Source organism: Plutella xylostella, chromosome 9, assembly GCF_932276165.1.
Source record: "Plutella xylostella chromosome 9, ilPluXylo3.1, whole genome shotgun sequence".
NCBI lineage: Eukaryota > Metazoa > Arthropoda > Insecta > Lepidoptera > Plutellidae > Plutella > Plutella xylostella.
The window spans coordinates 12,063,986-12,080,844 of record NC_063989.1 but is presented as its reverse complement, the minus strand read 5'-3'; the positions used below and the strand labels follow the sequence as shown (position 1 = coordinate 12,080,844).

General features: G+C 39.8%; 1 protein-coding gene across 6 annotated transcripts in view; it reads left to right on the top strand.

The window, feature by feature from the left end:
• The window catches only part of LOC105395354 (poly(rC)-binding protein 3), a 172,293-nt gene that overhangs the window by 144,440 nt on the left and 10,994 nt on the right, over nt 1–16,859 (top strand). For 4 of the 6 annotated variants that reach the window (XM_048623142.1, XM_048623141.1, XM_048623140.1 and 1 more), the window contains exons 1-8: nt 2,936–3,108; nt 3,469–3,660; nt 7,180–7,236; nt 7,793–7,909; nt 8,278–8,436; nt 9,291–9,398; nt 10,732–10,851; nt 15,885–15,978. In XM_048623142.1, coding sequence (XP_048479099.1) covers nt 3,580–3,660; nt 7,180–7,236; nt 7,793–7,909; nt 8,278–8,436; nt 9,291–9,398; nt 10,732–10,851; nt 15,885–15,978 — 736 coding nt within the window. In that variant the 5' untranslated portion in view covers nt 2,936–3,108; nt 3,469–3,579. Of the gene's footprint in view, nt 1–2,935; nt 3,109–3,183; nt 3,373–3,468; nt 3,661–7,179; nt 7,237–7,792; nt 7,910–8,277; nt 8,437–9,290; nt 9,399–10,731; nt 10,852–15,884; nt 15,979–16,859 lie in introns of those variants that run through there. The other 2 variants (XM_048623139.1, XM_048623138.1) reach the window with 2 other exon arrangements.

The following is a 16,859-nucleotide window of genomic DNA, read 5'->3' as shown; positions in this document are numbered from 1 at the left end:
ACTTTATTGAATTTAAAAGCTATGGTGTGCTTGGGACTGTGTCATGTCTTGAGCTACCCTAACTATGCTATAATTTTTAGGTGAGATTTAATTTAAACAAGTAAGTAATATACATACATGAGAGAATAGAACAGACATGTGAGATAAAACTTAATAATGTAATGCACACAGACACACACAGTCAGCATGGATAAAGAAGTAACCACTAGCACTAGCTTTAGACACCTCTACCTAAGTACCTACATCCTTCTTTTTTATAAGTCCCTCTAGAACACTTCGATACCTACCTACTGCAATCTAAAAACACTTTCGATGTCCAATGAATTTTAATGTGAGCATCCCTAGAAGAGGAGGTGTCAACGTCAACGTAAAACAATAAAAAAAGGGGTGGAAAAATTCTCTCGTCTCTTAAAAGAGTTAGCGAGGCACAAACAGAGTTTTATTATATTGCCCCCGGCGGCAGCAGCCTCTATTAACAGATGTTTAATTTTACTTTCGCACTCTGGTAGAGGTAGTTTATTTCAATTGAGTAAAAATGTATTAAATGAATGGCTGTCCTTTAAAGTTATTTTTATTATGGTGCCTACCTCAGATCGTAACATGAAATACCTAGGTAGGTAGGTTGTAGGTACTTATAGGGTCTTTATCAACTACCTGGATGATAGAACTTACTACTTACACAATGAATTTTATTGATACACACCATATTCATTATTATCTTCTTTCCTGTAAAACAGACTTTAATTAATAATATAAGTAGGTATACTTAAATCATTATTTTTATTACCTTAGTAAGCATTTATTAGCTAGTAAATAAAAAGGCCGAGAGAAAATGGCGTTGCCGATCCGAAAAGAAGTTTGTCAAAAGTTTAAAACTCTAGAGAAAAGGTCATAAAAATAAATCTTTGGTCCGGAAATACCGTTTCATCGCCGCCGCCCGCCGGCCGGGCAATGAAATCGATGGACCGATTTGCATGGGACAAAGCACTTCGCAGTTTAATATAGCCATGTTCTGATCCTCACAGTTTAGCACAAAAGGAAAAAAATACAGGATGTGCACCTACCAACAAACGTATTTCAGTGAATATTTTGACGACGGATTTAAAGGTTGGCTGGTTTTTAAAGGTTTTTGCACTATACTACCTAAATGGCAGTTAAGTAATGTAAATTTAAATGCAGTGCTAATGGACAACCTAGGTATATACCTACTTTAGGATTCCTTCCACACGTATAAGTAGGTAGGGATAGAGCTACCGGAAGCGTAGCGGTTGAGTAATGTAGCGTAGACTGTAGGCCAAATCGATTATCGACCGCGGTGGGCAATCTCATCAGCCAGCTACGCAGTTAGTATTTGCTTATTCTATGATTAGGCCAGTACACGCCTGAATGGTGCCCAAGTGTGTGCACAGTTAGGTTAGTTTCTAATTAACTTACCAGACTAACTAACTTACCTTAAGAAGGTACCTGGGTAGGCAGACAGGCACTCTGTTTCGTAAACCCCCTTCATAAGCTCATATCATTTCCCACCACGATATGGTCCACTGCGCGTTTGTGGGTTTACTCAGGCAGATGGACATGCTGTTCTTTACAGTTTCCTTAAATTTTTTCGTCCAGAGAAAAATGGTAACTAACCTACATTCTACTAACTCGAGTGTGTTAAGTAAGTACCCTATTATTGGGTAGGTAAGTCGGTACAGTAAGTAGCTAACTAGGTAGGTACTATGTTCAAAGTTACCTAGGTACTTTGAACATAGGTAAGCAGTAGTAGCCTTAGTATCGTGGCCAGGATTTCTTAGACGAATTACACATAGGTAGGTACTCAAAACTTTTTTCAAAATTACCTACCTATCTGGTAAAAAGTTAAACATGAAAATAAGACAAAGAACCAACTTTGAAAAGTTTTCCCTTTTCCCCACCCTTGCGATAGCGTGCATCTCGCTCGCACATTGCAACTCTCTATTAAATGTTGCCACAATTGAAAAATACTAATGTGATGGTAGAATTCATGTCAAAGAACAGGTTTTATTAAAAAAATATTACATCAATAAAATAGCTTGTTCAGTATTAACAAGAATGATTATACCTAAATATTGAATTGGATTTTTTCTAAATATATATTTTTAAATATCTTACGTTGTTTCCAACTGCTGGGCAAAGGCCTCTTTATATTAGGTCCAACGTACGGGATTCTCCGCCATTTTCTGTTATAAAATTTTGTACGTCATCATAATGTCATCGAGCACCAACCAAAAAAAAATATAACCACTCTGCCTCAAAAAATATAATAAATAAACACACATAAATTATTACAAAAACAACCACTAAAATCAATGTAAAAATTCCATTATTACTTTTCCGTTACCTTACTTGTCATAAAAAATTAAATAGCTAGATGTAGGTAGTTTTCAATAATAATAATTATTACTATAGCACCAGGCTGTCATCGTCAACCTGTTCAATTTTTTTTTTCATTAAAAAAAAAATAATTGCATTACAGATTAAAGCCTCTATAATATGTACGTACCCTCAAACTTTCTGGCTGACTGGAAATCATGAGATTCATGAGTCTCACAGAACTATACTATCGAGAATGAGTCTCATAAGGACAATATTTTCTGCTTTGAATGTCAACAAGTTTCTCATTTACCTATAAGCTACTGAAAACGACCTGTCCTTAAAGACCGATCCTAAAAGATGATGCTGCGTAATTTGAGGGACAAAGTTTGGTCAATACAATTAAATATAGCCCGCCAAACTAAAATTAATAACTTTATTAATAAGTCACTTCTGTAAAAAATAGTTTAAACATGTTATTAAACCTGAATACCTACCTACAATGTATTTCATATTTTATAATACTAGCAACAAAAAAATATTAGTAGTTTTTTTATAAGTTTAGTAGAATTAAACATTTCTACTATGGTAACCCTAAAATGACAGTGACATTTCATTCAAGCAACTACACTCGACGCGTCACTTACGTCGAATTTTTTAATTTATTATTGACAAAGCAAATCTTGTGATACGTGTGATTTTATACACATACTGGTGATAATATTAGTGTTAAGATTTGTTATGTTGTTGTTGTGAAGTGTGAAACCCAACGAGGTAAGAATTGCGGCCGTGCACAGTAGCTTGTAGGGCTGGCTAGTTTTGTTTGGGACATTAGCGAGATCGATAACCCGGTCGGCAGTCGCCAAGCCATGAGGCGCGCCGGGAGGTTATGTCGCTCGCGAGTCTGAGTTCAAGTAACGGCACCGGCGGCGGCGGCGGCGGCGGATCCGGTCGCGGCGGTCCAGTTACTCCGCGCGCTCGCGCCCGCCGCCCCGCTGCCCACTGCCTCGGTCACCGACCATTGTAAATAAATACTCGGTAATTAGCTTTGCTTTAATGACGCCCACCTCCCGTACCTTTAGACCGCTCATCACCTTTGGACGCCCCTTTTGAGATGTGCGCCTGTCATTCCAGCTTACCCTGCCTGCGTGAGTGCCAAGAGCCCTGGTCCCCGCCATTAGTTGAGTGGAGTGCCCCGGTGCCCCTGTCCGCCCCCTCGCTCCACGCTCGCTGCACGGCTCCAGCATGGATCTGGAGAAAGCTCCCGCCCAGCTCGAGGAGGACTCCAAGGTCACCCTCACCATCAGACTGATCATGCAAGGGAAGGTAAGAGATCACAACTTTTTCTATTGACTCGCCGTGAATATTATGCGATATGCATGCACTTAATTATGGTGCAGATTAATGTTGCATATGGATGCCACTATGTAAGGCCTCGCATCAAATATTATCTCTTCAGAATGTTTCACTCTGTTTAAAGTAAACATTGACTACTCTTAATGGTTCTATCTGTGTGTTAGTTGAATATATGTGCCCTGTAGACCCCCATAACTTTGCATAGTTTCATAGTGATTAGTCTATCCTATTCCGTGCTGTGGCTTTGCAGTAGTTACCCACATATTAGAATCTTAATCTATTCCTTTGTTACTAGATCCCTAGAGATTGTTATCTTCTTCAGGAATTCTTCCAATTGATTCTATATTGTCTGTACTCTGGTTCAATAATATTTTATTGAAAAACATTATGTAAACTAACAGTTTAGTTTTGTGTGTATACTGTAACAATAATTAAAATAAAATGTCTCTTTCTGTTAATTATGGTTATTGAGCTTTCTGGTAACTACTATGCCTAACTTAACAGAACCAAGCTACTACTGATACAAAGAACCATTATAATATTTTTCTAGTTAAATTATGTTTGACCACATGATGTAAATGCAAACATAATTATTAGGAAAGTGATTATTTCTTTGGAATAAAATGCATATTCATTGTACTGATATTCTAATAAACATAAGCAAGTAACTACTTCATCAAAAATCCTTTGGCTAAAAAGCCTAGACATTTGGAGAAAATAAGTAGTTTTGTGGATATGAAGGCAGTGTGTCGCGGGTATGTAAATCCTGTTAGGAGATCAGCACTTGGCTGGTTTCTGTGCAGTGGATCCAGTTACTGTGCGGGCTTGCTCACTGTATGTAGGTAATTTGCTGCCATGTTGTCGCTAATCCTTGTCATAATTATTGGTTACCAGCCTAATACTATTTACATGAGCCAATTATGTGGACCCAACCTGATAACAATGGATAATTGTACGACGGTCACCAACATACTTAAATACCTGAGTAAGGCAATGGGAATAATATACGGTACCCATTTGGTGTTGCGTTTCAACTCATTGAGTTAAGGGAGAAAATTACCTAATGAAGAATTTGTATTATAGCAATGCCTAATGGTTATCAAAAATTAAATGAAACTTTCAGTAGGTACACTGAGCTAAATATTTGTGCCAGTAGCGCAGAGACAGGTGTGTTTCATTTAACTTATCGCGACATTATATTTTCATGTCACAATAAAGATAATAAAGTGAAGGCATCAATAAAAACATGCTCTCAATCTTTAGGTGTTTGACCTATATTTTTCCGAACATAGGTATTTCTGAGACATCTTATTACTACAGTCTACTATAGGAACTTGTATCAGGATACAAATTTATGGGATCACGACATAGAAAATAATGAGGCCAAACACCCGCGACCGGCGGCGGCTCCTCATTTCATAACTCGCAGACATCGCGCAATCAAAAAGCAATTTGTGCGCGTAAATGCAGCATTTACTAAGACACAGTTCACGACCACCTCGCGCCGATTCCCGCCCGCACTCTCCGCCAGTGACCCGCAGCAGTCGGCCCGCGCGACGCCAACCTGTAAACAGATTTAGCCCGACGGACGCGATCGGGCCGATATGCGAGATAAATGATGATGTCCCATCACTAGCAGTACCTAGGGAACATCTAGCAGCGATTCTTTTAATTGGACCTAATCCAATATAAAGTACATCTGGCGAGCGGCCAACTATCGGCAGCCGCTCAGACTTGTCGATCCTTTTCTAATTAAAATAGCGTTGGGTGTTCATTTTTTTGTTCGCGCCCTGTCGGGATCGGCGACTGGACTCCGGGACTCAATGGAGCAAGAGATCCGCATGCCTGTAGTCGCCACGTGGCTTCAAACACACACTTCTGTTATGTATATCTGCGTAAAAAACTGAAACTTTTTCAGACTGCTTCGCTACCTGTACATAATTCATGCGATTGCAGAACGTTTACCCGAAATTTCCGTTTACAGTTTTTGTGCCAAGATTCATTACACGATCAATGTACTCGCTTACATATTTCCTCGAGGGCGTGCCGGCAAAACCGCATAATTATTACGTAAAAGTAACAGTTCTAATATAAAGTAGCAAGTGTGGAACAATAGTCACATGTGCAGTGACAACATGCATGTGCCGTGCACATTATATCTCCGCCACTTATTATTCTCCCCGCTGCTCTCACATGCGACGTGAAAGCGGCCCCGCGATGCGTTTACTTAGAGCTAACTTGATGTATGTTATTGTTCCTGCACGTAATTTACATAAACCTGAAGTGAGGAAGGGCATACAAGCAGACGCTCACAGCTCACACCTGTCTTACAAGAAGGGTAGACTAAAACTGGAAGCCCGTTCCTCGCGTATAATTATTATCTCAGGGTCGTGATATACCTGCCCTCTTATCTTCCACGATTAAATCGTACCTGCATTGTGCAATGTCAGAGCTTCTTATTCACTCACAGTCACACTATAATAAGTTCGCATAAGACATAATTATATCACCTGTATGTTAGCTTTATGCTTCGATTATTATAATTATTATCACAATCAAAATTAACGTAGTCTCATTCTTGCACATCTTCCCAACGAGGCATGATCACACCTAACACGAAAACTCTTTTGATCTTTAATTCTTGTCTTAAGCTTTTTCCAATCAGCTTGTGATATGCCTGCTTTACATGCACAATATCTCTTCTATTTCTAACCTTATAAAAAAGCTATATAGCTTATTGTGAAAGTATATAGATATACCTAAAGCAGCCAGTCTGGCTGTATCACATTGCGGAGGGGGATACAAAAGCGTATCGGATGACAAAGGGCCCCTGAGCATCCCATACGTCACAGTAGACGGTCAGAGCTATGCTGTCCTGTGAATTTGCGGGATTTATGTACTGTATATTATCTTAAGTTTTATAATGTAAATTTCGTCAATTTAAAACACTTATAAAAAGTGGCCGATGGAACAATAAAAACTACGATACTTGGCTTATAGGCTGAAGTTTACCACCCTTGTGTTTCAAAGGGCGTACATAAAGAATGGGGTGTAGATTCAAGCCAGAAGCCTGGCAGTGGGCTGATTTATAGGCTCGTGTGCTATGTCGCATATTGCTGATCATAAGTGTATGAAAGTATCAGTCGATGGTGATCGCACCAAGGCGGCAGGTAGCGAGGTCCTCGACCCGCGATCCATCAGGCGCGGGTCTATTTGCGGGCGGCGGATGCCTCGCATTGTGCCGGAGTCACCACTCGCACGGACCAGCTATTCTTGCAGCCAAATACTCCACCACTATTATTGGCCGCTAGACGGGAAATCTTTCGCGAGATAAATCTTGCGACTGCATTAATTAGGGCTGAGTTGCACAATACTTGCCAATGCGACTCCGCAGTATTTTTAGCTAATAGGTCCGGCATTTGCTAAGCAAAGTGCATGCACGTATATTTAGTGTAAGCGGTTGTTGATTTGTTTTCGTTTGTTTCGCAGGAAGTTGGCAGTATCATTGGCAAGAAGGGAGAAATTGTCAAACGGTTCAGAGAAGAGGTTTGTTCATTATGTTATAATTAATTTAAATTTCTGATCTTGCTTTATTTAGCTACTCTATTATTGTTTCGGAGAAATCTTGCTGATCTTAGACAACAAATTATTTGGAAGATATTATGTTTAGAACTCGTCTCTCAGCTCAGAGCTCTTGATTGCTACTATTTGCTACGGTATTTTACTCTAAAGCCTTCTTACTGGGAATCAATTTTACGACAAGTAAATAGAAGGAAGTTAATAGAAGCCGAAAATTAAAAGAGTTATACATGTTTAATTTTGTGCTTCTTACTGGGAATCAATTTTACGACAAGTTATTAGAAGCCTAACATTAAAAAAATTAAACATTTTTTTTATGGTAACACAGCTACATCATGTCTACAGTAGACTTGTGTTGACACGATGATGATAAACCTTTCTTTTTTCATAAGGGAGAAAGTTTTAACGTCGTCGTATAACAACAATATTACTGATTTCGACTCCACAAAATGTAGCACTTGCTCTCAACTTGTTCATACGAAATTCTCCTTCATGACTAATCCTACAACCCTATGTTTTCCAGTCCGGCGCTAAGATCAACATATCGGACGGGTCGTGTCCGGAGCGCGTGGTGACCGTCACCGGCAACACCAGCGCCATCTTCAAGGCCTTCACGCTCATCTGCAAGAAGTTTGAGGAAGTATGTACTAGCTATACTTGGTAAAACATAGCGTGAGCGCTATGACAGCAGTCAAATCCATGCATTTTGTTTGTCATTTGTTGGTTTTCAAGGAAAAAAGAACTAGTTACCTGGCAGGTTCCGTCTATCAAACGTCATAGTACACATGCTATATTTTATGAAAATATGAGACACTTAAGAAATTGGGTCACTTATCAGATCAGCCCTCTATGCACCAACCAAACTAGGAATCAAAATTCAGGCGCGTCCACGACGCCAGCGGGCGGATTATTGACTCTATAGCTGAGAATCACGTCCAAATCTACTTCCACAGACTAAACACTATCACAGACTACTCAAAACTCACACCATACCGTTCCCCCCCGCAGTGGTGCTCCCAGTTCAGCGAGGGCGGCGGCGGCGGCGGCGGCTGCCGCGCGCCCATCACGCTGCGCCTCATCGTGCCCGCGTCGCAGTGCGGCTCGCTGATAGGGAAGGGCGGCTCCAAGATCAAGGAGATACGTGACGTCACTGGCGCTAACATACAGGTAGCATTCATTCACATGACCTTCATTCAATCATTTATTATTCACTGATGAAGTGACTCATCGGGAAGGGCGGCTCCAAGATCAAGGAGATCCGCGACGTCACTGGCGCTAACATACTGGTATCATCATCATAATCAGCCTATGTCAACCCACTGCAGGGTATAGGCCTCCTCCATGTAATGCCAAGTCGCACGGTCCTGCGCTACTCTCATCCAGTTTGGTCCAGTCACTCTCCTAATGTCATCGGACCAACGGGTCGGCAACGGTACAACATACAGGTAGCATTCATTCATTCACATACAGGTAGAGTTCATTCATTCACTCATCGTGCCCGCGTCGCAGTGCGGCTCGCTCATCGGCAAGGGCGGCTCCAAGATCAAGAAGATCCGCGACATTACTGGGGCTAACATACAGGTAGCATTCATTCACATACAGGTCCTTCATTCACTCATGATGTGACTCGTAGGCAAGAAAAGCTGCAAGTGTAACAACACATTTCACACTTGTTTTCTATGAATCAATACTCTTTTCGCACTGGAGGCGCTCTTGTGCAACCGTTCATGTGTTCATTCAGTAGGCTGATTCATTCAAGTATGCTTCGTCCTGTTACGCTTTTACTTTCCAAATTATGAATATTACTCACGAAACCCTAAAACGTACAAACGCAATAAGTTTAACAGCACATTTGACACTTTGTCCCTACTTCAAGAGTACATACGCAATAACTATAACAACATTTGACACGTCTTGTCCTAAAAATCGCAATAATTGTAACAACAAATTCGACACTGTTCCCCTACTTCAAGTCCACAAACGCAACAACTATACCATCACATTCGACACTCATCTTTCAGGTGGCGTCGGAGATGCTGCCCAACTCCACGGAGCGCGCGGTGACGGTGAGCGGCGCGTGCGACGCCATCACGCAGTGCATCTACCACATCTGCTGTGTCATGCTCGAGGTAAAGTCGAAGTCGAAGTGAAAGTGGGATGGCCAAAGGGAAATTTAATGTTTGTTGTGGTTAAATGGACTAATGTTGTTGTGGATCGAAATGTACGGGATACGTTTGCTTATCACTAGTTATCACTGAGAGTGAACTAAAAGTGTGCGTGCCCTAACGCGCTGTCCTCGACCACCACAAACTACTAACTGTTACTAATAATAATAATAATATGTGGGGACATCTTCACACACAGCCACCCGACCCCAAGCTAGGCAGGACCTGTGTTATGGGTATCGGACAGCTGATATATCTACACAAATACATAGATAGATAGATACTAAATATAAACATCAACACCCAAGACCCGAGTGCAAATATCTGTCTTTAAACAAATATTAGCCCCAGCCGGGAATCGAATCCGGGACCTTCGGCATAGCAGTCAGGGTCACTAACCACTGCGCCATTCGGTCGTCGTGAAATTAAATGTTTCTTGTAGTTAAGTGGACTAATATTCTTGACGATTGAAATGTCGTCATCATCATTATCATCAAATCTATGTATTGTCGATGTATAAATACATTCTATTTTATTCTCTGTGGGGGTGTCAGTACCTGCACCTGGCTCTCTCGTATGGAACCTTTGTGCATGTCCCCAAGGTCTAAACTGCCTTCCTAAGCTTGGACCATTTCCCACCACGCTGGTCCACTGCGGGTTGGTGGGTTCACATATCTAGATGTGCTAAATCTAGATATGCAGGTTTCCTCACGATGTTTTCCTTTACCGTAAGAGCGAAGGGTATACATTGTGCTTACTCTCTACTGCTTCTTACGCTATGTTTGCCTTCTCGATAATACTGTAATTTATTTATTTGTCTCTTACTGAGCTGCGTGATGTGCGAAACATGTAAAAAACATTGAATGGTAAAAAACAAATAACTGCCAATGAACTATTGTTTTACTACCTACTTGTGTATCTTTGAAGGAACAATATTAGTAATAAGTGTGTTAACTTACCTATAAACCATTTGTGTACAATGTACAGTAAGGTGCAGATAAACCTGACCCCCTCAGAATCATAGTTAGTATGAGAGGGGGGTCAGGTTTCTTTGCACCTGACCGTACATTCTCTCACCCCAACATTTCTCCGCCTTCCAGAGTCCTCCTAAAGGCGCAACCATCCCGTACCGGCCAAAGCCGAACGTGTCCGTACCAAATACTAAATGAATTTTTTTCCTTATTGAAACATTCTCATACTCATTTTTATTTATTTTTATAAACTTCCACTTTTTGAGCTGTTTTCACAGTATACATATAATATTATTTTCTCACCCCAACATTTCTCCGCCTTCCAGAGTCCCCCGAAAGGCGCGACCATCCCGTACCGACCCAAGCCCAATGTCTCCGGGCCCGTGATCCTGGCGGGCGGGCAGGCCTACACCATCCAGGGCAGCTACGCCGTGCCCGCGCAAGACGTAAGTGCATGTCGCATGCTGTTCCGACAGTTTGTTCACTCTAGTAACCGCTAGATGGCGTTGTTAGGTGTTCTACATCGTGGTGTGGTTGGGTTTGCCGATCAGCGTGTAAATAACTGATAAATATTGGCAATTGGCCTATCTTGTGGGTGATATACACTCATTAGCAATTAAAAAGTTCCAGTGATATGTGGAAGGTGATTGGCAAATGGAACTATTTCATTGATTGTGAGTGTATTAATCTGTTCACTGTAGTCATTCATCTACAATCGATTGACCAATGAACTGTTAGCTGACATAAATATTTCGTTTAACGAGCATTTTACTCACAACTCAATTTGTGATGTGAATGTGAATAAAAAGTTCGTTGGACCAAACGTTCGTTTGTATGTTCGACTAATAATTATTATGAAGGATATTGATGTTCATTTACTGCGAACTTCCGAAAAGTAAGTTTTGTGTTACTTACAATATCAACTTGCATACAGGGTCAAATTTACAAGTACGTATATTATAATAGGATTTAATTTTATATTTTCATTAACATTGTGACAAAATTTAAAATTACATAATTTGCGTAGCTATTTCACATGAATGAAGGAGGTTGTTGCTATAAACTGATTTCCCTTTTCGTGTATTCGTTGATTGTTATAATTTTGAACATTTATTTTTCTTTAGGCTATTAATTTGTAAAGTAGATATTACCTACTAATGTCTGTGCCAAATGTCGAATATATCCAACAATGTGTTATTTAGGATTTTGTTGATTATCTCAAAAATAAATCTCTTTAATATAAAATTACTTATACCTCTAGGTAGATATTGAAAAATAACTATTTGTATTACTAATCTGACACATTTCGCCATAGTGAAATCACTGTTTCCTGTATTGATAGAGAAAAATAAATCAACATGTTTTTTTTTGTATTTGTTATGTACATGATTGTATATTTTTTGTACTTATAGAAATAAAATCACTAATTAATATAAGAAACAGTTTTATTATTGTAGCTGTCTGATACTAAATTCAATTGGGAAAAAATACATAATTAATTTTAAATGCTAATCTCAAAGCAGAAGCGCAAAGTAGAAATAGCAATATCTTCTACATTATTATAAAAAGTTAACCATAGTAGGTAACACCATAAGCATTAGTATAATATGCAATACACTTACTCATAAACGATAAACGAAGAAATGTAAGCGAAGATAACGATATCTCGTAGCAACTGAGAGATTGTACTATGGTCTAGCTAGCCTATGTTATAAAGGTATTCAGCGACAACAACCTCTATTTGATTAGACATAGAACATCATTTTATCGTAAGTTCTAGCAAACTATCACCAAAATTAGCCAAGTCTTCAAGCAATAAAATTATCTTCCCTACGTTATACGCTACAGAATACTATAGCTATGGACTAGCCCAGTAAAGTTAGCAAGCAACCTCTATTCCTTAATAGTAGTAATAATAATAATAATTTATGTGGGGGACATCTCACACACGACCATCCGACCCCAAGCTAGGGTGTGATACAGGTATTCGACAGCTGATATATCTATACAGATACATAGATAGTAAGTTCTAGCAGTCTGTATCACCAACACAAGCCAAGTTTTCAAGCGATCTTCCCTCTACGGCGTATAAAACAGACTCCTGCGGCGCTGTTGCCGCCCATGTGAAGGTAGCCAGCGAAAGCCATCTATTCCTTCAGAAATAGAACTTTACTATCGAAAACAACTATTTATAACAGCACCATTTATACCTAAGTTTTAAAGTGATTATCTCCCCTACGACCTAGACAACATTCTATAAAAAAATAGGAAGTAACTATTTATAACAGCACCATATATAGCAAAGTTTTCAAGCGATTCTCTGCCCTACGGCCTAGATTAGGTCTATAAAAGTTTTCGGAAGCAACTATTTATACCAGCACCATATAAAGCCAAGTTTTCAAGCGATTCTCTGCCCTACTGCACACACAACAGAGTCCGCCGGCGCTGCCGCCCATGTTCCCGCTGCTGGAGATGAAGATGCCCCCGCTCGTGCACCCGCTGCACGAACACCACCTCGTGAGTCTAGAGAGAGAGAGAGAGAGATATGGAGTAGAGAGAGATAGGGAGGGAGGGACAGGTGTGGAATATGATGTTGTGGATTTGCAATTCCGTGCGGCTTACGACTGTCGCGCGGCGGTTAAAACCTCCGTGTACATGATTGATTACTGCAAGTGACCAGTGGAAGTACACTCACGGGCAATGAAAAGGTTCCACTGAGAAAAGCGCCAAATTACCTACTCCTAAACGGATAAGGCTAGCTTAATAACGCCTTCTGCAATATTGAAGTACATTTAATAGAGCATCAGGATGTTACCAGCTATAAACGGTAATATTTTGTTCAAATTTTAAATTAAATGTTTGAAAAAATTGGGGTTGTTTGGTGCCGTCAACTTGAGAGTGCAACTTTTTCATTGCTCGTGAGTGTACATTGCCAGATATGTTTGATAAGCGGTGAATGTTACAAAACATGCCCATGAATTTATACTTCTACGTGAAATGAACAAGCATCGGTCGAGCGCCATAGTCGTCGTACGCTGTGTTGTACGCCGCGATGCACTGAATTGTATATTCAAAACAGAAGTTTAAGTATCCATAGATAACGAAGAGATATTGTAATAGAGAGGGATAAGTTTGGTTGCTTTTGGATTGATGGTAGGTGTCACGCTGGCTGATGAATTAATTTGACAAGTAATCCCAAAAATTTGCGTCGACTATCCGTTTAGAGACTTTGGCTAATAATGTAAGTAATTTGAAAATTGGATGCATGATTTTATTAATGTAAAAAGTGTAAAATGAAATTCCAAATCAATCCGAGGTAGGTATGTAACTGACGCCAGACTCATATTATTATAGGTTCAGATGCTACCATCAGTGCTACAAAACTAATGTTTAATAAAATATATTGCCTTTCTTACAGTACTCTTTGTTATCTATGAAAACAAATTCCATACACTGTCCCCGGGACTTGATCAAATCTCCCAGTAACTAAACTTCCAGTAGAGTATCTCTTCTCTATGAGGTTTTAAGGCGATGTGTTATTCGAATGGTGCTGCCCTCTATACCCCACAGTTGGTTTGGATGTTACCCCCTTAAGTAGCGGAATGGAATAACCATAGAACCAAACCCTTAGCATTAAAAACCGTTAATTCTATTTGCAATTGATATTTGACTCGCTTTCTGATCTTATAATTACCCTAAGTTATGCACGTTGGTTATCCTTTTAGTTGTAGACCCTTGTTGACCCTGTAGCGTTAGTCGACATTGTACTTTACGGCACAAGTAATAGAGTTGGCTATTGCGTATCCGTCGTATAAGCTTTATCTGTTTGTTTTCTGGCATCGCCGTGGTTTTCGTAAAAAACCTTTTGCGATCACATTTTGTTGCACATATTCTATGCAAAAGGTGAACGTCTACCTTCGCCCATCCTCAATGCACCTTATCCTTATTTCGCCTTGCCCTCGCCTCTTCCCACTCTTTTAATTATTTTACGCGACTCTTTAATGTTCAAATTAACCATGGAAGCATGGCCTAACGAATCGGTAGCAAATTGATATAAAATTAAAATTAACCTGTTATTTTGAATATGTACTCGGGCAGTGCCATTCGTGGGCTCACAGATCTCACGGGATGGTTCGTGAAGTGTGGTGTAACCGACAAAGTTCGCAAACCCTTCATCCATGGGCCTCCATTCCTTTGCCACGTTATAGTTTTTGCTACACTCTAGGACTGTGTTTCAAATCAAACACGTCTTTCAAACGTGGTCCTTCGGACTAGGTCTTTATCGTAAGCAAAAGCTATAACAGCGCCATCTCTGGTCACTTGTGCGAACTTTTTCGGTTGATCGATTGCGAATTCTAGTTGTTTGTTAGGGTCCAGCGTCCCAGGTGGTCCCCCCCGCGCCCCGCCCCGCGTCCCTCCATGTGTCGAAGGAGCTGAGAAAACAAGCAGTTGGAGCGAGAGTTCATGCATTTTGACCCCTGAGGCTTTCAGATTCCCTGGATATTGTGTTAAGTTGTCATTTGATCAATACTTATATACATGTGGTATAAATTATATGAGGTTAAAAGCAGATTCTTATGTCCGGTCAAAGTTGAATTACCATGGATCAAAAGAAAACGCAAAATTTTATCAGAAACATGTGTAAAGATAAATATTGGTCCAATGACAACAGATATCAGTGAAATGTATGTTATTCATGTATTTGTAGTTTATAATGATCTACCTTGTTATGTTATAAAAGACTGTTTCCCTTGGTGATGTGGTCTTCCAATAATTAATATTACCTAGTATTAAGTATTTATATAAATAAGAAATTTAAATCAACTAATGACCTATGGAATGGAACCTGTGTTTAAGTCTTTCAAATAGTATCACACAAAAGTTCTAACTCCTATGATGGCAGCCAACACTGACATGTAGACCTATCTTCATTGGTTGAAATTCAAAATGAAATGTCACTATTGGTTGTCATCTGGCATTTGGACTGTATAGATATCGCTATAACTCTTGAACTGGCCGCTAAAGCCTTTATCACTACGTTTGCCGGTGTACGGTTTCCACTCAAGAGTAATCGGTCCTAGCTCCTACCTATAATTTACTCTGTAAAGTAAACTTGAAGCCAAAGTTGAGACGAATTCAAATACACAATACAAACGAAGTCTCGAATAATCCGACCTTAGGCTTTAGGCAGACGGACCTCATTTCAACTGCAATCCAACTGCAAATTGCAGTAGATAGCAATCGATACGAATTAATTGAACTGTAATCGAAATCTGTTTGTTTGCAGTTCTATAACATTCGTGTCAAATTCATTCACAACTACACAAAAACATAAAAATAGGCCGGAATAATTCGGTCTCGCAAATTTAATATCTTCAACTGCTACCCGACTGCAATTTGCAATGCTCTCCGTCTGTCTAATCCCTTACCCCCAACCCCATAATCAACCCCTCTCTAACCCCACCCCCTCGTGTTGTAGATGGGTGGCCTGGCGAAGTCCCCGCTGGCCGGGCTCGCGGCGCTCGGGCTGGGAGGCCTCGCGCCCGCCAACGCAGGAGGACTCAACCCCGCAGGTAACACCATTATAGATTGACATCATGTTTGTGCAGTTAGGTAACACCATTGTAGATTGACATCGTGTTTGGTAACACCATTATAGATTGACATCATGTGCTGTGCGGTAACACCATTGTAGATTGACATCGTGTGCCGTTCTTTTCTATAGCAATTAACAAGTCTTAAGGCTGTAAAAAAAGTATGTAAAAAAATACTTTTTGGTTTAGTAAGCCAAAAAGAGCTGACTAACATTATGATTCTGCACAAATTTTGAAAATTGGGGCATTTACTGCCCCAATTTTGTTGTTGCTTCCCCATAAATTCTTACTTGGTCTTAGTTGTTATTAATTAATTACTGGCAGAATGTTTTTTTCTCGAATTAGCAAAAGTCCTAGTACAAAAGTTTTTTTACTAAAGTTGTTTGGTCATCTGAATCACCCTCTCTTTTGACTTACTAAAGGTTGTTGAAAAAGTGGTATACCAAGCTGAAAGAGGTGATTCTCTCAAGGGGTCATTCTGAGCAAAATTCGCAAAAAAGAAATAGTTCTCCATGATAAAAAAGTCACGTGTCGTGATTCATAAAGTTTCTATGGAGAAGTTATTTATTTGAGAATTTCCAAAAGTCCTAGAACAAATTAGACTATAAAGGTTGGTCGCCGATATCCTTGAACTAAGAAGAGTGATCAGTGACCTAAGTAACAACTCTGCAGGTAACATCATTATACTTATTTAATTATTTAGATGCACATTTTATTTAAAGCTTTGTTCTAGTAAACAGGAACTCCATTACTATTTAATAAGCAGTCACCCAAATATTGTAGATAGATAGTAGTTAATTAATGTAGGTATTCACTAGATGACATAAATTAGACATCAGGTTTTGGGATATTATGTCACC